The following is a 24,182-nucleotide window of genomic DNA, read 5'->3' as shown; positions in this document are numbered from 1 at the left end:
TTAATCTGCTTTAATATGAATGTCAAAGTAACAATATCAACACATGTTAGAAAAATATATTAAACTTCAAATCAAACATAATATTTTGGGAAATGAGATGTTATCAATGTTATCTAGATAAGTGTGTGACCAACCACCCCAAAACTACCAATAAGTCACCAGGGAAGGTTCTCTGTCAATAGCCAGAATAGTAAATTGGTCTTCAAAATGCCAAAATTCAAAAGTTAGCTTGTCTAAAGGAGAATTTCTAGATCTTTTTCACTGTAAAAATTTTTGAGATGTAAAAGGTGAATAAAAACAAGATACAAGAGTTTCTTTGACACAAGCTTTTGCAGACTGCTTGGAAGTTTCATTGAAATTGCAGTGTGCACATCTCATGCTTGAGTGAACACAAATTTCAAAAAATTTCTCTTTACCTTAGGATGTGCTTGTTCAAACTCAATAAAAAATCTCAAAAGTCATTTTGGGCGACTTATTGTTGTTTTTAGGGTGGCTGGTCACAAATATGAGGCAAAATAACACAATTAATTGAATAAAAATATATGTTTTTTAATTCTATAATTGCAACTGAATGGAATAACTTGCTTAAGACTGAAACAAATTATGATACAATGAAAACCAACACCAAGAAAAAGTGATAAACTGCTATAAAACCTGATATAAAATTGCTTGAAATTAATACTTGACAAATATTTTAATTCTGTTGGGGTGGGGATGAAGGCTTCTTTTGTGGGTTATAGGGTGGTTTGGTAGCTTAGAAATGAATTAGCAATGATTTGTATTATATATGCAAACTTCTTTGTGACAAAATATATAATAGTGTACTCCACCTGAATTGATTCTTCCTGATGTTGTGGATGGGGTAAATGGGAATCATGCAAGAGAACAAAGCAAACGATTATTCTTATAGTATACAATATGAAAGATTTTAACTTACAACATGGAATAACAATAATACATGCATTACTCAGCACAATGCAATAGAATCCTATTTTATTCCTATTTTATGGTTACTGGTTAATGACATCAATAAGAAAAACTTCACTTGTTTTGGGGGTTAACAAATGTATCAATTCAATATTCATAATGATCCCTTTTGAAAAAAAAAAGATTTCGACGTCATGAAAGTCATATTATAAAATAACGCAAGATAAATTGCTTTAAATTATTGAAAAACATAAGGATGACTACACAAATTCAGATAGTTAGATAAACAATGTAGATTTATCAAAATTTCATAATTTTGTTTTCCTTTTTTTGCAAGCAATTTCAGTATGGACATGTTTTGTTTTATTTAACACAATTCATTCCAAGATATATCGCTCACTTTCTTAGGTAAATGCAGAAACCAAAACATACCCTTCTACATGTGCAAAATTTATGGAAATGTCAGAGGACCTACCCCTCACATTATTCAGCTAAACGTCAGTTATCTGTTGCCAAAGTTTACCTAAGTTTCAAATAAGCATGTTTGTCAACATGAGATTCTGGCCTGCACCTATTAGCACTCAAGCATTACAATGAATCCACTATCATGAATGTTGCAAGTATCATGCAAGGCTACATTATCTCATACAGGTGTCAAAATATCCTTAAAGTTTGTTAGTAAATTGTGAAATCTAAGAGCAAAGTTCAGCTTCAGTTCAGACATTATAACAAAACATGAAAAAGCAGACAAAGGACTGAATCAATGCACAAGATTAGGCTAATGTGCTTTGGCCAATCCTAGTGGCAGGGTTTGACTGGCATGCTATTATTAAATATCTAACATCAATGTAGGTTACTGGGCCACTGCATTCACTCTCAAAATACCTGTCTACATCCCTCAAGTTCTTAAATAATCATGTTACCCTATTTTCATAAATAAACCCAGTTCAACCACCAAAAAAAGTGACCACTTTCGATTCCGGTCTCTGGTTAAAAACATGCCACTGCAATATCAATGATTGGCAAACCCTCAATGTTTAAACACACAACGCATTTTGTATACCTTTTCAGTCAATTTCTTGCTCTAGTAAGTTTCATTCTGCATAATCATTGATCTAGATTATTTCTACAGCTTGGTAAGCTCGAGATAAAAAGACCTAAACTGCTAGAAGGTACACAGTGTTCATTGATGTTCTACAGGAGTTTGATCATGAGCAAATAGCATTTATATTGAGCCCATTCCTTATATCACTGTATGTTTAATGCATAGCTTTCTTTGAGAATGATTTGATTGGGCTGATAGTTTTTCTCTTGTAATAATTCATGGGTCGAGATCTATAACATACTTTAAAGTTCTGGTAAATCTCTACCAAGAATAAGATCTTCATACATGGTTGCTCATTTCAGTACTATATTCTGGAAGCAACATAAGTAGATAATCTGAACTACATGAACCATACCCCGTAACCTATCTCAATACCATATCCCACCCTGAATACCATCCTCATTCTTATACCACTCCCCATCCCCATACTATACCTATTCTTAGACCACTCCCCATCCCCATACCATACCTATTCTTAGACCACTCCCCATCCCCATACCATACCTATTTTTATACCACTCCTCATACCATGCCCATTCTTAGACCATTCCCCATCCCCATACCATACCTATTCTTAGACCACTCCCCATCCCCATACCATACCTATTCTTAGACCACTCCCCATCCCCATACCATACCTATTCTTAGACCACTCCCCATCCCCATACCATACCCATTCTTAGACCACTCCCCATCCCCATACTATACCTATTCTTAGACCACTCCCCATCCCCATACCATACCTATTCTTAGACCACTCCCCATCCCCATACTATACCTATTCTTAGACCACTCCCCATCCCCATACCATACCTATTCTTAGACCAATCCCTATCCCCATACCATACCCATTCTTGGACCACTCCCCATTCCCATACCATACCTATTCTTAGACCACTCCCCATCCCCATACCATACTTATTCTTAGACCACTCCCCATCCCCATACCATACTTATTCTTAGACCACTCCCCATCCCCATACCATACCTATTCTCAGACCACTCCCCATACCATACCCATTCTTAGACCACTCCCCATACCATACCCATTCTTAGACCACTCCCCATACCATACCCATTCTTAGACCACTCCCCATACCAGACCCCACCCCACCATACCCCTTCTTAAACCAAACCACACCCAGTCCCTATTACACACCCTTCTTTATATACCACTCCCCCATTGTGCCCTTTCTTACCTCCTCCGAGACTCCTCCCTGTACTCTGGTTGAAGCGGGACTGAGGCAGCACCAGTTCTGAGATTTGTTGTAGCGCTAAAAGGCTGGCAGGGTGTGGACCACTCTATAAAGATGAAAGAAAAAGAAAAGAGAAAAATAGACAATTACATTTCTTTCCTGTGTCAAATAACCATATTCATCAGTAATCATATTCATAAGTAATCAACTACCACATACATCACAAGATAGATAAGATAATCATTTGCGAATTCATGTTAAAAATTTACGAGGTCACTCTGACATAATGCAATTTCATCTGATATCTCATGAAAGATGCAAGATTTTGTGTGTGAATTATTCAAAATAATTTTGTGACTCATCCAAAAGCACAGTGAGTATTACAGCTGGATCCTTGAGCATTTTATCAAGAATACTTGTACATTTTGCAGTACATCTTTTTAAAGCTAATTGACCAGGCTTGTATGATTTTGTGATTTAATTGCCTATAATTTACAGATGCACAAAATCACATTGCAAAGTATGAATGATGCCAGAAACTGACAGCTTATAACAACCCTTATTGGCATGGTATTCCGAATAAAGAAAATACACACTAAAGTAATTTGAAGATAACCTTAGTTTTGAGCCATCTTTTTTTTCTTCTTTTTTTCACTTGAACAAACTATCTTAAAAGTGATAGGGGAAGATTTTTTTAACAACAAATATAAAAACTGACATTTATATTTGAATCACAATAATGATAAACAGGCTCAATTCTGCAGCAGTCACATGCAATGCTCACATAAATGTATGGATAGGGAGACACACAAATGGTAAAAAAAAATTTTGGCTAAGGTTTTTTTTTTTCGGGGGGGGGAGTGAGGGTCATTGCGTGTCATTACTAACACAAAGGCATTTGACGAGCAATCCGATGCACAGGACATGCCTATTATTTCTTCCTAAATATTGTGAAAGAATTTAGAAAGCTAAATAAATATGTTCATCTATTCCTTAATTATACTTTCCCTTTAAACTTAATTCTTACATTATCTGTGACTATATAGCCTTGGTAACCACCTATGCAAATGAAGATTTTGATATCACCATCATTTATTAAGACCATGCCTTCAATCATGTACGTCATTGAACAATTCCAGTGCTTTCACACAAAACCAATCCAGGGTCTCATCTCAATAGGATTTCTCAGTATAAAAATAAAACACAAACACACACCGGTAAAGTGGAGCGATTATATTCGCCAGTTAACCGTCTCGCATACACGCCATACACATGAACACTCGCACACACACGCCCTTACCAATTGCCCCCTGCTTATGTCTCCTGTATATATCTACATAAATACCACTCTACGGGTCACAAGAAAGAGAGGGAGAGTAATTAACATAGACCCATAATTCAGTTTCCAATTAAAGCGCTGTAGCCAAATTATATTGATTTTAAGTGCTTGGGGTGGCTGCCAAGCTGCAAAATAATTTTTTCTTTCTTTTTCCCGCTCTCTTCTCCTCATTCACGCTACTATACACGGCTGGTTGATTTAGGCACACGAATCATAGGAGAAAACAATAGAGGTTTTCAACCACGTCTAGGGCATCCGCAGGTCAGCTATCTATGCATGTTATCTATATGGGACGAAATGAGAGGACACACTGATTGTCTGTGATGATTCACGGTGCAAGGTGCACTGATTAATGAAAGGGGGAAAATCGGCTTTTGTCTGAGATTGGAATAAGCATGAAGATAAATTCATTTTCATACCAAAGAATATTAGATAGGACTTCTTCATGGAGATGCATGGATGCATATAATCAGACTTTTTTGTAATCTGCATAATATAGCTCATACTCTTACAAGTTAGGTTTAAAAAAAATACTGTATACTGTAATACAGTTTTTGCAGGATTTCACTCACAAGGTCACAAGGAGAGCTTAACTTAGAAATTGACTAGAAATATAATACAATTTCTGCCATCATGTCAAAGATTCTTACTTCTACTTTCATGAAAAAAACATTTACATTTAGTAGAACTTTAGCAAAATTTACTTTGGCAAACAAGCGAAGAATATGAATTCATGCAAAATGCCTTCAGATCATTTTTTTTTCGAATAGAGAGGTTCAATGCCATTCCCTCCTCTTACCATATTAAACTTAGATTATATTTGCTTAGCTATTTAAGAAGGAGAGTAATTCTGGCAAATAACATTAAGATGAGTTTGTAATTAAATTGCTATTGACTTTACAAAAATGAGAGTCTATTAAACTCATACAAGTATTCATAAAGTAATATGTGATGTAAAAGTTACAGTCATCTCTGGCTGCGTTTATGCGACCTCAACCCAGAATCATGATTGGAATCACGATTTGAATCATGATTCAAAACAGCAACATGAATCACGATCCGACAGAATCAGCGTTTATACGACCATCTTTCTAACGCTGTTTCTCCCTGAATTCGGGCCGATCCAGTGCGCATCACAGTGCGCAGTTTGACCCAGGAAGTATAGGTCAACATTTTCGCGCGTGTTTCTAACTTCACGTCGGCTGCTAGATTTTTGCTGCCACCGGAGCTAACGCGCGATCGTTTGTGCAAGTGCAACTCGGCTTCCGAAAAATAAATCTTTTACTTCCAGAATTCAGTGTATTGTACCTCGTATGGTTTTTGTTTACTTGTATTCAATCTTGTCGGTTCATCAAAAATGGTGTTCGGTAGCCGTAGTACTGGGCACGAATTCTGTTAATTTTGTCTCGACAGGCGGTGCCACATCTCCGTTGAAATCCCTCCCTTGCAAGCGCCGCTGAAAGGGACTCGTAGATCGTCTTATATTTCTGTGAATCCCGGTAAGGGATGCTTGTGCTTCAGGCTGAGCCCAAAGCACAAGCAGAGCCCTGAGTTCGTCGTCAGTCCAATTTGTGCCTTTGGAACTTGAAGACATGATTGATGAAAACAGTGAAATCAGGGTGACCAGACGTCCCGTATTCCCGGGATTGTCCCGTATTTCAGAATATTGAACAAAATGTAGTTAATACATTTGAAAGTGACGAATTTTCATTAAATAACCAACAGCTGACGAAGCAGGGACAACAATTAAATCGATAACTGTAAACTTTTTGCAAGTTCTGCGATGATTTCTTGCTAATACATTGCAAACGAACTGGCCTCCTGCCTGTGTGTGGCAGGCTACTAGCTAGGCATGGAGGATCGAAGCAAATTCTCAATGGTGCAAACACCTCACATGATAAACAGTTTTTCTACCAAAATAATCACAAAATCGGCGGGAAATTCTTATAATTATACTATGGATTCTCAGTTTAATGATTTGGAGATGTAATCGGAGGAAAATGTTATTGACTTTTCATAAATCTAGTTTCAGCTTTCGTTTTGAGTCTTGGTGTGCACGATGCCGCGATGTTTCATCTAATTTTTAAGTTTGACAATATGTTTCACTTTGAAATTTTATTCATTTCTAAAACATTTTATGTTTAAAATTTTAAAAATACATTTAATAAAGTTATGATTTTTATTAGATGATTGGATTTTTTTGTTTACTTGAAGTTTGAACTTTTCCCTTTTATTTTATATATACCCTATCCTTTCTGCTTGCCCTTTTTTGTTCCATCTATCTTTATTTCCTATCTTTCTTTCCTCGACATTTTCTTTTCTCTCTCTCTCTCTCTCTCTGTTCATTTTTCTTTCTTTCCTTCTTTATCCAATATACTTTTTTATTTCCTTCAGAAATTCTTTCTTTCCTTATAATTACCTTGGCTTCCTTCTCTCTTCGTCTCCTGTTTCTTTTCGTTCTTTCTCTCCTTCCATTATTTTCTATTTTTTCGTTCTCTTCCCCTTCATTCTTCCCTTCCATTCTTTATTCCTTTCTTCATTTTTCCCTTCTCATTCTTTTCCCTTATTTTTATTTTCTTTCTATTGTTTCTTTCTTTCAAAGAATGAAGGAAACATGTTTATTTCCTTCATTCTTTCTTTCCTCCTACTTTTTCTCACCTTTCCCCCTTTAATTGTCTCCTTTATTTTGCGAGACATTTATTAATCTTCCCTTCCTTTCTTTCTATATTCATTTCAAAGAATGACGGAAACCTTTTTTTATCTCTTTTATTATTTCTTTCATCCTTTTATTCTAACTTTCTGTTATTTTTTTCTGTTTTCTATCCTTCCCAATCATCTCTTTTCTTTCTCTCCTTCATTCTTTCGTTCACCTTCCCTTCTAATTCTTTATATTTTTTTCAAAAGTCTTATATGGATTCTCAGAAGCCCACACTTTGTGTGGGCTTCTTTGTTGATCTTCGTTTGTCAATTGTCCCGTATTTCATTTTGTGAAATCTGGTCACCCTGAGTGAAATATACAAATGACGCTACAGTACAACCCCGGGGTACAATACACAGAATGATAATTCCTAAATGCACATGACAATTGGCATATACCGGTACTAGTACACTGGCAATCTGCTACACGAAAATTAACCTGCACGAAACACAGCGCGCGCCTTTGAGTCGAACCCGGAAGAAGCACGACACAATGACGTCATAGAATCATGATTCAAATCACGATATCGTTTATACGACCCTTTTCGTTCGTGATTCTACAGAAACGTCTTTCCAAACGCCCCTTTTTCCGTGTTTCATGTTTGTGATTTGAAAGACGTTTATTTCCAATTTCGACTAAACGCAATCGTGATTCTGCAGAATCGTGATTTGAATCATGATTCTAATCATGATTCTAGGGTAAAAAAGTGTCGAATAAACGCACCCTCTGCTGTTGCTTTGTGGTTTCCTAATTTACAATATTGTCTTTGGATGACTGAATTCAAATCATACAAAAAATATTTTCTTTGCAAGGTGTCTTACCCCCTCCCCAGCCAAGACACAAGCCTTCATTTTAGCAATACACAATAAATGCCTTTGCTGCTCATCTCATGACAAACTGGAATTCAACTGCTGCTATCAAAGCTCAAGAACTCATTAACACTAATAAATGAAAACAGATGTATAAGACTACATTAATGGGATGCCATAGCGTTGTCTGCTTAGTATGAGCCCCGAGAGATTGGCAGACATGGAATATTTGTAATTGTTTTGTGTTGTGTATCCTAACAGGTTGTTATGGCCAGCACCATGTACGTGTAAGCATGGTTGTAAGGAGGTGTGATGCTGGTTGATTTGATTTCAGGGGTCTCATCTGCCCTGGTGAACTCAGCCACACCTTTCACTGCTCAGTGGCGGCGCTAAGGGCAGTCTAGGATGGGATGGGATGCAATTAAAGAGAACCGCATCCTCCTGTGGAGATATAGAGGGATGGTGGGCGGCAGTGGAAAGGGGTGGGGGATAGATAGCACGGCAGCCTAGTGTTCAATATTAATTTTATATAGAGGCAGTAATGACAGCTAGAGAGAAAAAAAAGGGCTATGGGGTATCTTTTATTTGGATGTATCAGAAGTAATTTCTATGGGATATGAGAGTTCGATTGGAATGTGGAATGGAGACAATGATTTGGGCCGAGTCAACTCAATTATTGTTGAAAATACTAGAATGTGTCAGATTTTCTTTTAAGAATTTCCAATAAAAAGTGGGATGGATTCCACCACTGGGCCTACAATGGGGGTATGATTTTCACCCCATGTAAATAACTGGAGCACTCTTGACCCTGTGCCTGCCCCCTCTTAAATTCACAACATGGCGAGAAATAAAACTAAAGGATTCTATTGTTCCTACATTATATGTCGAAAAGTTATCAAAGGGGTGAAAACAGAATGAGGTAATGGGTAGCCTGCTGTATATCCTGACATTCATTCTGTTGAAAATGAAAAAAAGGCATTACCTCATATCAGACAAGACTGATTCGCCCTTCTCACCCTTCCAACAACATTTGAGTGGTCTCTGATTAATGGGTATGATATTCAGAAGGTGAACAAGGATAGAGTGGATGGTTAGGAAGGTGTGAGTTTCTTGTCATTTATCTGGGCCGAGGTGAATGGCTGGGATGTTGAAAGAATGGAACCAAACATGAAGTTGAGGAGGGTGTAGGAGTGAAGTTTGAAAATGAGGATGACGATGATGAGGACAGGGTGACGGGAAGATGTCTTGTTCCTAGCAGTGTCGGTGATGATGGAAAGGGATGCGACATTCTTTCCAACAAGAAGGGAATAGCAGTTTAGCACATGTATTCCCCTACCTAAATTATCCATTTTCTTTTTCTTATTGTATCTCATTTTGGGGTACTATGTTTCTATGATTTATATTCATTTCATGTGTTTATTAGCGCTGTAAGTGTCCCCGGGCAGTGAGTGCACTTGATGAGTTCATAATAATTTTTTTTCAAGAAAGTCCATCTTTAAAGGTATTATTTAACTTTGTAAGCAGCCGATTTAAAAAATTCTCAAACCAAGATGAAACATAAGTACAAGTGCATGTATTAGAACTGATAAACCCTGAAAACAACCAGTATTGAGAATGAAAAGCTAAAACTACGAGACAAACCCCGATTTTGTAAATACGCGTCTTATAGACACCTAAATAGTACACAAAAGTGTATGAGATGAAATTAAGATGGTGTTTCCGGTCACTCTATATTTCAGTTTTTGAAGCACTAAATAATAATTTTCGAATGCAATTTTTTCTGGGCTTCATTTTTGTAACATATCACAGACACGGGTGACAAAATTGACTTTCTAGCTCAGATTTTGTAAAATTCAAACCAATGTTAACCATTCACTTTAACTTCCAGCCCTTATTCATTAATCCTTGCTATATGCTACTGATGCAAATAAACTGCAATAAAGGAGGATCCTCTAGGAGCCAATAGTAATAATAAATAAAGTAAAACAAAAAATGATAATGCTGTGTTATTAAAAAGTGCATCACATTGGGTGGTTCATACATAAAAAATGCATACCAAAGCAAAACAAAACCATCTTCTTTTGTTACCATTTCATCATCCTCAAGCCCAATGGTGGATCTGATAACTGCAATCAAAAGGTGAGGGAGTGTGAGCATCATTTTCTAGCCCAAGGTTCCAATATCAGTTTTATTTGAAAAATGCGGGAGTATTATACTTCATTGAGGAAATACGAATTTCACAGTTAATCAACGTCGTGACGAAAACCCCGGGAAGGGCAACGGTATTGACAGTGACGGGTAGAGGACAAGTAATGAGTATATGGAAAGAGAGGAGAATATATAGAACAGTAATGTTGAGGGTGAACTAATGAGATGGAGCAGCTATACAGAGCAAGAGGAAGGGGGGGGGGGGTTGAAAGAGTGATAAAATATGACCTACAAAACAGTCTTCCAAGGAATGATTAAGAGTTTTGCCTTGCGATGGATCTGCAGCACAGATACATCTTTTTAAAAAATCCCCTTTTTTTGCACAGGAAGTTCTCTGCTCATGAAAAATGTAAATCCATATTGCATTCACATTAGACTTTCCACTACATGACATTTCAGTGTCAGTACCCAGATTGATGTATTCACACACTGGGAATGTGAATTTGTGCATGATCAATAAAATTTGACTCTGAAGCAGCCGCAAGTTTCTAAATGATAACAAAGCAGCATCTTCACTACTCTTTATTCTGCCTGCAAATAATATATAAAATAAGGCATTTTTTCTCACTAATTGCCTTTTGAATTTAATACAGATATAAGATCGTAAATAACTGCAAGAGCATTCCTGTCTTGAATGGGACTCTAGAAATGATAAATATCATCCTCGTTAACATCTAGACTTGATTGCTTTCACGACCTCTTTTCTAGCCAGGCTGCTTTAGAAATCCTTCCGACTATAATATTACCCATGAGGTACCCCCACATTTATTATTCAGTATGCGCAGGTGTAATGTGTCCAGAATGACTGCCAGAGATATTCATTGTCTTACTTCAGCATAATCCTGAATTCCAAATATAACTTGATTACCTACTCTGTTGTAGGTTTTTCTTTTCCTGAATAATTTTGTATTGAAGGGAAGTACATGTAGCATAGTCCTAATCTACTTCAGATTTTTTTTTAATTTAAAAACATGTTTTATTAATATTGAATTCCATTATTTTCATCTGGATAATTCTCAAAATTTCAATACACAGAGTAAATCTCACTGACAGGTTTCTTGTTTGGTAACACGTAGCCTATTCATGCTCGTGTGCTGCACAGCATGTCTAAATGAAAGTTGTTTTGACAGTTGCAATGAACAATATGAGATGAAACATTCAAGTTAGACCTTCACATTAGTAGTATTTGGATTCATATGTATGGGCTCGACTCAGCTCCATAAAGAATAAGAACCAGTCCCTTCATAATAATTCAGAATATTCATTAATATGATTATGCATAATGACATACAAGGTCTTTCACCAAGCGAAAGGAGAATTATAATCAAGATTTCGAAGGCATCTGGGTGTGTTCTATCTAAGGGTTCTGTAGTCAGTCTTCAAGAAGTCTGGAGGCTGTAGTACTTGAAATGCAAGATGGCATGCTGGGATAGCCGAAGAGGACCGACCGCGGTGCAGGGAGAATAGGGGAATAGTAGAGTGGTAATGCCCTCCAGTGATATTTTAAAGCACGATGCGTTTTAGTGGTAGGGAGTCTGCATGCATTAGTAACTCCAGGGGACAGAGGGCTTACGGTTACTGTCATAATTGGCTTTCTTTATCAATTGGAAGGGTGGAGGATGTTCATCCAAGGGTTTCTGAGAGGTTTTATCCGAGGAATCCTACAGTAAATGTATGTACACTGGTATTCATGTGGAACATAAGTCATTCCATGTTCAGAAGTGTATAATTACTGACAGTCTTCATATTCCCATTCCTTGTTTTTTTACCCATATCAGTGCAATCAAGTACATTAAATCACAATAGACACCCACTTGTATACCGTACCATCAATCTAGTTTCATTCAAAAATTTTTTTGTTCTGATTCATACCTTGTAATATCTTCTGTGTAGCTTTCTTAGTATCCCTATAACTTACATTAAAAATATTTTAAGTATTAATTTCCTCAGCAGTTATCAAAGATGAATTTTAATTATCATCAAAAAGAAGTTAAGACTTCTAAATTCTTAAACAGAACTCTTAACAACTTTCTCTACACCAAAAGGATTTTTTTCTTGTAAATTACAAAGCTGAAAATGCACATCATACCAAAGAAATATCAAAGGACTAACATCAGGTTTCCACCAAAAATGCTGGCGAAGAAGTTTGCAGTCAGTCTAGAAATTGGTGATTTTACTGGGGTATCATTTTCATAATTTTAACTTTACAGACTCTGAAATCATAAAAAAAGTGCCAGAAAAACATTGCAAGTATTTTTTAAAATTAAAGGTTTTACATCTCTTTTGCTCTCAGAAAACATGTCAATATTACAGTTGGTTGCACTTTCCCACAAAATTAAGGAACGGGAGAAAATGTTTTTCATTTAGATATTCATGCATCCAAATAAAAAACATTTTAATTGCTTTTACCACCACTATGAGGGACATTATCTTATTTCCTCCGTTATTATCAAGTGGTATTGTTGATATTGAATTCTGATTTTAGTTGTGTTTACATATAATGTACAGTAGGTATTGTAATCTGGTTTGAACAGTGTAAATATCATTAATGAAAATGATTTTATGCCTTGATTAATACAAACAAAAACATGGTCTGCGGGGGTATCAATCTGTTGCACAAATCAAATAATGTCAAATTTGCAGCTTTGATTTCCTGTTCAAAAATGTCCATGCCCCTTATTTATTTTTTTCCAAGTATGCAGGCTTATACAGGCGAGCTGCAATCGCCATGGATTTTAATATCCAAATTTCAAATATTTGATTTTTAAAAATGAAAACATGCAAGAAGAAAAGAGCATTCTGTAATCATGCCACAGATAATGATCCATATAATCCCCCCTGTCATCCTCCCCATATAGGAAAATGTAAAAGAAATCATTACAAAGAAACCAATTATTGAACAAACAATTTTATTAGTTTTGGGATGCAAATTTTTAAGGTGAAAAAAACCATCCAGTGCAACAAACCTGAATACCCCGACAGAAATCGACATCAGCCCGACAGGTTGGAAATACACCCTGTCATAATAAAACAATGGGTAATATTGATAAAAGCTCTCTCCGTTGTGAAATGAGTCAAGAAGATATAGTATATACATGTATATAGACAATGTTTATAATATTAATAATAGTACAATAAAATTCTGTAAATGTTATCATGTGACTGTAGAAATCTAATTAAGTCTGCATAATATGAAAATAATGTGCAATTTTTATATAGAATTTAATACAATGTTTTTAAGTGCTGTATACTACCATGGCTTTCGCACAGCTACTCTGATTGGGTGCTCGAGCATTCAGAGAATTTATTCCTACTGGGTACCCATTTACTACACCTGGGTGGAGAGTGGCAAATGTATGTAGATACACCTTGGAAAATTGACATCTTGATAAGAACAGAACTTCTTCATGGGCTCCATTATGAGTGATGTGATGCAAATTACACTCCAACCCATGCAATGTGATTGTGTTGTAAACAAGCACAAAATAAACTTTACAAATTTTCCATGTCTGTGTAATCTATAATCTCAAGTCAATTTCGATTTTATCATATCATTACAAGGTTAATAAAGTATAATAATAAACCAATTACTTATTTGTTAATTCCAAATTTCTATCCTCTCCTAAATTTCAATTTCTAATGTTGGGCTTTTGACGTTTCACTCAGAAAAGTACAGATATCAGCATAAGGTGGTTTCAAACCACCTCGATCACAAGAATCCCCGTTAAATTACGAGAACATTTTTATGCTAAAAAATACCCATTAATTATTCCTGCATTCACACCGCCCCGAAACATACCCTTCGAGATAAATTCCTGAAGTTAGGAGCATGCGCAGTATGGTCTAATAAGCAGGCAAGGCACGAGATTCAAAACCACTAGCCCAACAGCCATCCACGGCGCCCGTGCCCAATGACACGCTGGGCTAAAAGTTTCCGTAAATTGCTTTCACAATGCCAAAATACCTGCGACCTTGGAAAAATCCCCACGAAAGTTCTCGTAATTTCGCCAAGTACCTACTATTAAGCGGGTATTTCCTTTCTGGGAAATTATGCGTAGTTTGCTTTCACATTACCAAAATACCTGGTATTTTCTGATCGGGATAAATTTCCCGATCAGAGAATACCTGGAACTGACGAACTTCGAGTCGGTCTGAAACCACCTATTGTATGACCCACTCTCATCATCACCCCCTCCACCACCTGTTGTATGAAAACCTGGATAAAGGAATACCAAAAAATAAAATCCAATTTCGGTTTTGGCAACCAACAAATTAAAAAAAAAATGAAAATATAGAGATGAAAATGTAATGGCATGTACCATATGGAATTATGAGATGAATAATACATTTTCCAAAGAAGTACAATGCTCATGATTTTAACATAAGTACAGTTCAGTTATAAATATTTTTAGTTCACAATGATTTAGGAATCTTGGGTTTCTTTGTGAAACATTGACAATATCAAATTTAAGGTACTACATTAGAATTTTCTATATTAATATCATACTCTTCTTATAACATAAATCAATGTTTTTCCTCAACTTCCAGGAATAAATCTTGATTTAGGCCTTTTAAAGAATCATCTATTTTGCACAAAGCTTTAATAACAAGGAGCCATCCAGTATTACAAATATTGTATCGTTTATTTAAAATTTGGAATTCTATGATTTTTTGTGTTTTTAGTAAATCATATTTATGGTAATCATGTTTAATAATGAGCAAATTAATTAAAAAATACAAACCTCATCAAACAGTAAAATAGAATGGCTAAAGAATGATGAAGAAATGAACTGTTTACATGCTTTATTGCATCTCGGCTAATCGAGATAAACTAGATTTGTTTCAACTTTAATGACAGTTTTACTCTAATTCTAAATTACTCTTGATCACTAAAAATAAAATTTGAAGTTGCAACACTATAATGTCCATTCACTATTACTATCAACTTTGCTCTTAATGGGAGTGAAATTGACAGATTAAAAATTACCTTAACGATAGAATAAAAGAATAAATAGGGTGATCAACATAACACAGCCTCTGCGCTAAACTACATATCCAATGATGAAATGTGATATAAAAATGGCTTGCCTGTGGTTTAATGAATGTCTAAAACTTTCTCCCACTAAGCTACTGTAAAGAACAATGTTTCACAAAATTCACTAAGCAACAGCATCATATTTTCACCAAAGTAGATATGAACACCTTTGAGAAAAGGAAAAGTATTGGGCCTCGTCATGTAACTGGTCTACTGATTAAAGATGGCACAGGTATGGATGAGAATGTGATGAAAGATGGATGTAACAAAACACTTCGACAATGGATCAAAAATTATTTCATACAGGTGGGCGAAAATGAAGTAATGAGTTGAAATGAGCATGATGATGATAACTATCATGCATTTAATACATGTCATGATATGTCAATTCTAAAAATGGTTGTGAGGATTCTACAGAGCAGAGAAAATGACTGCCACTCTGCTAAAATAACAAGCTACAACATTATTAACTTATCTCACATCACTTCCTCTACAATTAAACTTCATTCATCCATATTCTAACAAAAATATTTGAACAAACAAGTCTCTCAAATTTCATCTGTCGAAAGCAACACAAAAAATCTTTACCCAATCTTTTGTACCAAATTATGTCAGAATAATACTTTCATTCATTATCTCATACTAAGACCAGACATTAATGAATACACTTCAATATATATACTCAACACCTAAACAGTCATACATGTCACATACTGATATTGCATTCACTTGTGCAGTATTATACATTTTATTTCATGGCATAAAATCACAATAGCACTAATCATTTCATCAACCAAGATCCATGACACACAATACATTCAAATCCTCAATCAATGATGTCATTTCAGGCAACCTGCAACAACAATTTCCATCAATACATTCATGCATGCATGTTCAATCTAGGGTAAGACCATTTCTGACAAAACTGTAAATGTACACTGGAGCAAACATTTCTGTATTTTACAGAATTGGTATAGGATTTTTTTTTTTGAACCAGAGGAGATAAATCAAAATCAGGCAAATTATTTGCTTGAAAGTTTGAAAATAAATTCTGATAAGTGTGATAAAGCTTCAAATAGCAAAGTAATGTTTGTATAGCTTCAAACAAAAATAAGAGCAAAAAAGAAAAATAAATAGGAGGAACGAAGGGATAGGCAATTAGAAAAAAAGCACCAAATGACTTTCTTTCCACATAAATATGTCTTGCATTTGAATATTGCTGAGCAGTTACATGTTTGCTCAAAGGTATTCTTTTTAGATATCTTAAGATCTTCAAGGGAAATGAAGGCGAAACAATAAGAAGCAACATAACATTCTATATTCATTTTTTAAAGCAGTAAACAATAGCATGACAACCATTTTGCAAAAAAAAAGAATATTTCATTTTTCTAAAGAGGTAAAATTATTATCACTTTGTATTAACAGAGCGTAATTTCTTGCTGCTTCAAGCATTGGTCATATCAATAAAGGGTGGGGCACCATCGTTGGGCACCATTTCTATGTCAATGTCTGCATGATGTTTGATTTTATGCACATTGCAGATATACTTTTATAGCAATGAAAAGGTTCACAAATTACAGTTGCCGAGAAGTAGTCTCACCTAGATAACATGACCTAAATTGGTTGCTCTCGCAAATAATCTAATATCAGATGGAAGTAACCTTCGGGAGTTGCATGCTACACACATGGAACCAGCGAGGGACATATTTACATCCACAGCTAAATAGCCTCAATTCAAGCTATTGGAGTATGGTTAATCTGATAAATATTCCTTCAAACTCTTCAAAAAAATGCTTTTGAATCATAATTATTAAAGGAATTTTAATATTCTTTACCATCAAAGAGACACTTTCAACAAGTAGTTTGGCTACTATTAAATTGCTGGTCATACAAGCTTAATCATCTTTTCTTTGTTTTTTTTCCTTGGGGGCGCTGTTTGTGGTGTAATCTAAACCACTTCATACATACCTTCACAGAAATATACATCATCCTTTATAATGACAACATATTGTTTATAACACAAATTTGGAATCTGTATCATCTCCAGAGCAACATGCATGCCTCTTCTTTAATAGATATTGATGAAAAATTTAGCCTGTCTTTGGTTTGGCATGTAGGAGCACAGAGTTATTAAGCACTCTACTTTATGTACACATCGAAATGCAAAACCAATGATGTAAAATGAATGTAATGTGGATGATAAACAAAACTGAGGCGATGACTGACAAAAATTTTTTAAAAAAGATGCAATGGTGATGATGGTTGTCATGAGGATGCAAAATGTAAGGGGGTAATAAAAATAAAGAAAAGCAAGCATGTTAGGTTGTCAGGGCACATACACTGTCAGGGTTCTGCAACCACACCTTAAAATGCTCCTTGTTTAGTTAGCAAAATGGGGCAAAGAAAAGGAGTAAATAATAATAATAATACATTAGTATGGGAAAATGCATAAGGCGAGTACACATCAATTAATGTGCAGGAGAAGGTAAGTATCTAAAATATACCTTTAACTATTTAGTAATACATAATAAATTATATCATGAGGTACAAATACCATATCTATTGGCAAATAAACATGTATATTGAATATATATATACATATACAAAGAATATAGTGATCAAGGATATGTAAGCACATTTGCCCTATGGACATTTAAACATTTATAAGCACTATTGGATATTAAGACAATGATTGGAATAGTGCTTCATGATAAGATTCGAGTGGCAAATTCTCTCCGTAATACTTGGGGTATACATGTAGGCCTATACATGTATATTTAGAATACATCTCAAGTCCATGGACCCTTTGTATCACCAAGGCCGTACGTCGATACCACAATTCACAATAAATTCTCCTACAGTCGTTTTAATTTTTTTTACCTTGAAAGAATATTCTCAAAATACTACCAAGGTAAATGAGTAATCTATCCATAGGCCTATGCGTATCTGTGTACCATCCCGACTTGGTTTTCTTTTTTTCTTTCAATATATGCTAACAATGTTCCCTTCTAACAATATAGCAGAGTTTATACACCCTGGCACCAAACCAATATGTCTGTGTAGATGCACATTATAATATCCTTCTAGCTCTGAGAAGACAATTATCATAACTTCCCACTGTCCTGTATCCATTTGAATTATTGGACCAATCAAAATGATTCTATTTCATCATTTTTCACTCATATACCCTAGAAATATTACTCTTTGAGATTGGATAACCTTGCATGCAGACACGTAAGAATCACGGGAGGGCCTCCTTCACTACCACTGCCCAATGAGGCAGAACAAGCCTTTGCAATCCTACCCACCAACAAACTCACATGTTCAATCAACCATGCAGATAGTTCCGAGGATGAGAAAAGGGAAACTACTGACGTCTGTCTTTTTAATGAGATCTGTCACGTCGAGTGTAGGAGACAACTGTGACTGACTGATCGGAGCTTCCAATTGTCATTTCTATTTTCCTATTCTGGGCTTAATTGATTACTATGAGGTGCATAATGAATCCACTGATTGATATATAAATAGTGACAGATCTATAGACAACCTATGCGATATGTGCAAACTCTAACTTATGAAGTACGTGATTCAAGAGAAATTAGGGGTTCATATCATCTTGGTATAGTAAATTATAGTCCACACATCCAGTTTTCACCTTTTTGAATTCCCAGTGTATTTTCAAAAATGACGATGGAATGTTTCACTACGTTAGGATAGGTTTATATCTGGATTAAACCAACTCTCATCCGAATCCTATATTCCCATGAAGGTTTATGAGGATTTTATAGGACATACATGTACGTGTAGTAGGTGCATGATAGAACTAGATAATCTACAATTTCATGAAGACAACTAATCCTGAGTAATGCAAAATTTCAGGCTAACCCCATAGTAGGCAACGGCTTAAAATGGTCTTCTCATCTTGAAGTCACAGGTGCTTAATTGTATCAATCAGAACAAAATATCATCTTGGAACCTAATAATGTTAACATACACTGCAAAAAAAGAAATGAGACAAGAAAAAATATCTTTTGCAGCATTGTGAAGATGTTGCAAGCTTCTTTTCCTGATTGAGGACAACTTTAAAAGAGAGTTTTGTTGTATACCCACAGCCAGATTATCCCAGTGTTCCAAGGGCAAACAAGCCTAATCCCTTCTAATCCCATTTACACACTTATCATCCAAGTCTAGACCATGTTAAGACTAAAATTGAGCTCCACAATGGCTTCCACTCAAACCCAAACAATCCTTTATCCTGCCTGGTCTACATGGAGCAAACAATGCAAACAGTATAAGGACAATTTGCATGTAACTGTACTACACTAGGCTATCTAGTTAATCTTCTCAAAGGGATTATGGATCTTCAGAGGGTTACATGAAAAGCCTTAATCCAAAGGAACAAATCTCTGTCAATGGTCCCTTCTGGCTTCAAGAAACCTTAGGCAACAAATTGCAAAGAAGAGTGATGATCTGAAGGGCATTTGGGAACACATTCTACAGCTTCTATGGCTTACCATGGCTTGATCTACAAAGGCTCGTGGGAAACTGTCCACTCTTTTACACATTAAAATCACATATCGTAATTTGAATGATGATTCCAGTGAAACATGAGGCAAGTGACAAATTTTCAGCAAGTGTGAACCAAACTACATATAGATTATGATTAGAATAAAAAATGCCTGCAATCATCATTACATTAAGAGAGCGAAGTTGGCTTAGTCGGTAAAGCGTCTGCCTGTCGAACCAAAGATAGTGGGTTCGAGTCCACCCCGGGCAAATGACTGAAGCCAGTGTGTTGTGTGTAAACCTCTCTCCACGTTTCATAGATGCAGGCTGTTACAGTGGAAAACACTCCGTCCCTCGGATAGGACGTTAAATGGAGGCCCCGTGTAGAGGAGAATCACCACCTTTGCATGTTAAGAACCCACTGCACTATTTGAATAAGAGTAGGGGGAAACCCCGGTGTAGTGGTCCACCTGGATTCCCCCAACCAGTTATCATGGTTATCAGGAGGAGAGACCTGCGGGTCACAGTTCTGTGTGCGCCCTTGTAGGCAACCCAGATTGGCTGGCTCCTCAAATGCGCCTTTGAATGTCTGACAGATATATGGCGCTATACAAATGCTGTGCATCATCATCATCTTTACAATGATTCAAGATTCATGTGTGAAAAGGCCCTATGTGTTATTCTCCATAAGAAAGATCCAGTTCCAATTTCGATAAATAACAAAACAAAATTCATTTTCAATTCAGACTTCTATAGTATGTGGTACAGTTCACAAAGTGATGGGAAATTTAAAAAAATCAAATGAAATCAATCCAGAGGAAATACAATGCTACTATGCCTATACCTTACACAATGACTTTTGGATACTGGCAATAACTTGGTGTGGAACCATTCTAAATTGCAGTCACAAGTAAACAATATTATGTTAGATGATGGGTGGAACAGAAAACTTCTACAATGCTGGAAAGTTTGAGAAAAGACAGGTTTGTGATTAGTGAAAAAATAAAGGAAAATGAGACATTAGTCTTTTAGACAACCTTTTTCACTTGTATTGCATGTGGCTATGCCATACAAAATTCCTTGCAGAAATAAAAAAAAAATTATATTAGATAATTTCATTTTTGCTCCAATGCAACACTTGTTATATGGGACAATCAAAGTGTATGGTTTTATGGCAGAATACAACAAAATAATTTGTAAAATTTGAAATCATATAAAATGCTGTAATAAAACCCCATGGTCAGTGATCTACCATAAACTCTAAAGTCTATCATTAAACCATGATTAAAAATGGTTTATAGTTGGAGGAAATCTCATAGGTCTGATGATTACTCATCAGGTGGTTTGCCATCAATCTAAAGGCCCTGTCACATCGTTCCGTGTAAGCCTTGCTGGTGAGTTGCGAGTGATTGTTTTGAGCATGCTCAAAACTTTTCTGCCTGCAAATCAGACTTGCGTGCGCTTCTGCGTGTGAGTTGCGTGCGAGATACTGTCAATGTGGCTGACCTGCGGGTAGCAAAAATAGTTACCCGCAAGCCTTGCACGGAACAATGTGACTGGGACTTAAGTTTGCTTTATCTCAAGCTTCTAGCTCAGTCATCCCTCTTTGGATTAATCTAAGGATTCACGAAACCCCTTCCCATCACCCCATGTTCTACAATATATCCACTGATCAAACAGACCTCAGGAATATATATCATTTTGGACTCCTGTTTGAATAGACTGTGATGGTAATGCATGGTGGTAGAACAAAGAAAAATTCATGAATCAATCTATAAATAAAAAGAATGAAATAAATAAAAATATTTACAAAATAATAAAAAGATTTACCATATTTTTCAAGATTGAAACAGAGATCACAAAATGTCTGCTAATTGCGTCTTCAATCTCAAAATTGTTCTGATTGGGAAAATTTGTTGCATAAGACATGGCCTGACATTTTGAAAACAGGGGGTCTGTTCAATAAATGAATAACAACTACATGTATGGTAACATCACCATAAAGGCAATTACCATGGTAACAGAGCTCATCAGCCAATCACAATAAAGGTTTCCATGGTAGTTACAACAATGGCAGAGATACTTGTTTATGAAACATGTACCAGGACTGATGGAGATGGACCTATGGGAAGTATGGATACGAAAAATAAATGAAATACTATTAAAGGGAGTGGAGGGTACAGAGTAGATTGGTAATCAATTTTCAGTTGATTATAATCGCTTCATCACAGCAGGGTTCCCATGCTGATCTGTCCTTATAAAAAGGTCACCAGCTCATCAGAATAAACACAGGACTTGAAATGTTTACTTTGGATTGTATATCCACAGGGGAGATAGCCTCTAGTCAAGACTATCTTCAGAAACTGACTCAGAAAAACTGTCACAACAAATGAATTGAAAAAGTCATCATACGCTGGCCTATAGTTTGCACTTAGCACATGATACAGAAATACACACAGCTTTTACTTTTGATCCTATTTTCTACAATCTCCTCCTCAACTATTCTACTATACCTGCCAACCCAGGCAGCCAAGAAAGAGGCACATACTACAGCAAAATGTCCAGAAATGTTCTTAAATTTCCTATTCATTACTAGTTACAGAAAATGTTTCACAATAATGGGAGTATACATATAAAAACAGCAATTTTATTCTCCCCCCATCAGAATATCCCTATTCAATTTGAACACGTGGCAGGTATGTTCTAAAAGAATCCATAGTTTTTCATTTTTAAAAGAATACAATTACTTAGATAAACAAAATAAACAGGAAACATCCCCCAAAAGGTAAACAAAACAAAGTACATTACATAAGAAAATCATCAAACATTGCATTCTCTACTACAGGTAGGGGTCTATTTCAAACAGATATGCACATCTTGCACGCTGGGAACATCACTGAGGAATGAGCGATAGGGCCCATTTCTTTAACAAAAGAGGACCAAAAACATATGAAGGTACTCAAAATTGGAAACCAGATGCCTGTCAGTTATCGAGATGAAATTCACATATCAGTGAACTAGCAGCAAAGTCGATCATAAAGCAGATCCTATCCTACCTGAAACTCTCAATTCCATTTTGTTAAGATCACAATTCTACAAGGAAAGACTACATGTACATTATGTAAACTTTTATTGTCACCTACATGCATAATAATCCAAAGATTTATCAAGAATGTATCAAACAATATCACAATGACAGAATGAATAGTTATGTAGTCAAGATGACAAGCTGGGCTAACAGTTGGTCACTTTTTATCATTAAACTCAATTATCTTTTGACTCAGGACCCAATAGGCATGAACGTCCACAACTCCACCCCCAACCCAACCCTAGCCCTACAATTAACCAAGAACCCAAGTAGGTCACCAATGTACTGATTACATCAAGAGCGTGACTGACAGGGGTTTGCGAAGACAAACTACCTACCCCTGGTCAGTCCCAAAAGCTTCATTAGTACCTGACCACGCATCGATGGCTCTGGAAATGGTCAGTTTCGGCACGGACGTACCTCGAGCCACGTCCAGCCAACCGATTGAAGGCATGCACTAGGGAATGTGTTTACCCTTCATGCCCCGATATCAACAGTGCAAATAACGCGGAGTGAGTGTTGTCCTGATGACGTCACTGATTAGCCTGATCAAACACTATCAGTATTCATAAAACCTGCAATCAAGGACTCTATATTTGCCATCTTCCTATTCCCATGTTGCAAGTATGTATGAAGAAAGGTGTACATAGACATTAGTTGTAATTGGATGCACTGTTATTACAGGACATGCTCTACATCATTTGATTGGTATAAAATATTCAAAACATTCATTTCATGCCTGACCAGACATGGGATAATTGTGTTCTGGGGAAATAAGTGCGAAATACAGTAAGCTGAAGAACAACAGAGACTGCCACCAAGAAAAAAAAGAATTGACAAGCCTTGAAATATTTCTTGAAGTTCTTATTCAATAATTATTGTTAAAAATAATCACGAGTGTTGTCTATTCCATGTTTCTATCATCATGCATCAACCACACTGACATGTATAGTTAACCACAAGCAAAACCACAAATCTATAGGGAATGCAATGTATTCTACTGCAAGATCTTTCTTCCTCCAAAAGTTCATCATCCTGGTCTCACGAAAATCGCAGCAAATTAGTAGCAAGCCTGAAACCATTGTTTGTTTTCTTTTAACAAATTGGAATTGTTCAAAGCTTGGTTACTTGTTGTCTTCTATGATAATTAGATGTGATTGAGAGTGGTGGTGATGAGAGGGGTTATCAAGGAAACGGTGAGGGACAAAGAGGAGGACTCAAGTTAATTAGCATGATGGAGACAGTCCATGGGAGGATGCATATTTGATTGT

General features: G+C 36.0%; 1 protein-coding gene across 4 annotated transcripts in view; it reads right to left on the bottom strand.

The window, feature by feature from the left end:
- The window catches only part of LOC121424812 (gamma-adducin-like), a 106,167-nt gene that overhangs the window by 43,011 nt on the left and 38,974 nt on the right, over window positions 1–24,182 (bottom strand). For 3 of the 4 annotated variants that reach the window (XM_041620606.1, XM_041620605.1, XM_041620608.1), the window contains exons 3-5: window positions 13,249–13,299; window positions 3,232–3,334; window positions 831–845 (exon numbers count right to left, since the gene is read on the bottom strand). In XM_041620606.1, coding sequence (XP_041476540.1) covers window positions 831–845; window positions 3,232–3,334; window positions 13,249–13,299 — 169 coding nt within the window. The remainder of the gene's footprint in view (window positions 1–830; window positions 846–3,231; window positions 3,335–13,248; window positions 13,300–24,182) is intronic. The other variant, XM_041620607.1, reaches the window with a different exon arrangement.

The sequence above is a fragment of the Lytechinus variegatus genome, chromosome 12 (assembly GCF_018143015.1).
Source record: "Lytechinus variegatus isolate NC3 chromosome 12, Lvar_3.0, whole genome shotgun sequence".
NCBI lineage: Eukaryota > Metazoa > Echinodermata > Echinoidea > Temnopleuroida > Toxopneustidae > Lytechinus > Lytechinus variegatus.
This window is presented reverse-complemented; position numbering and strand designations above follow the sequence as displayed.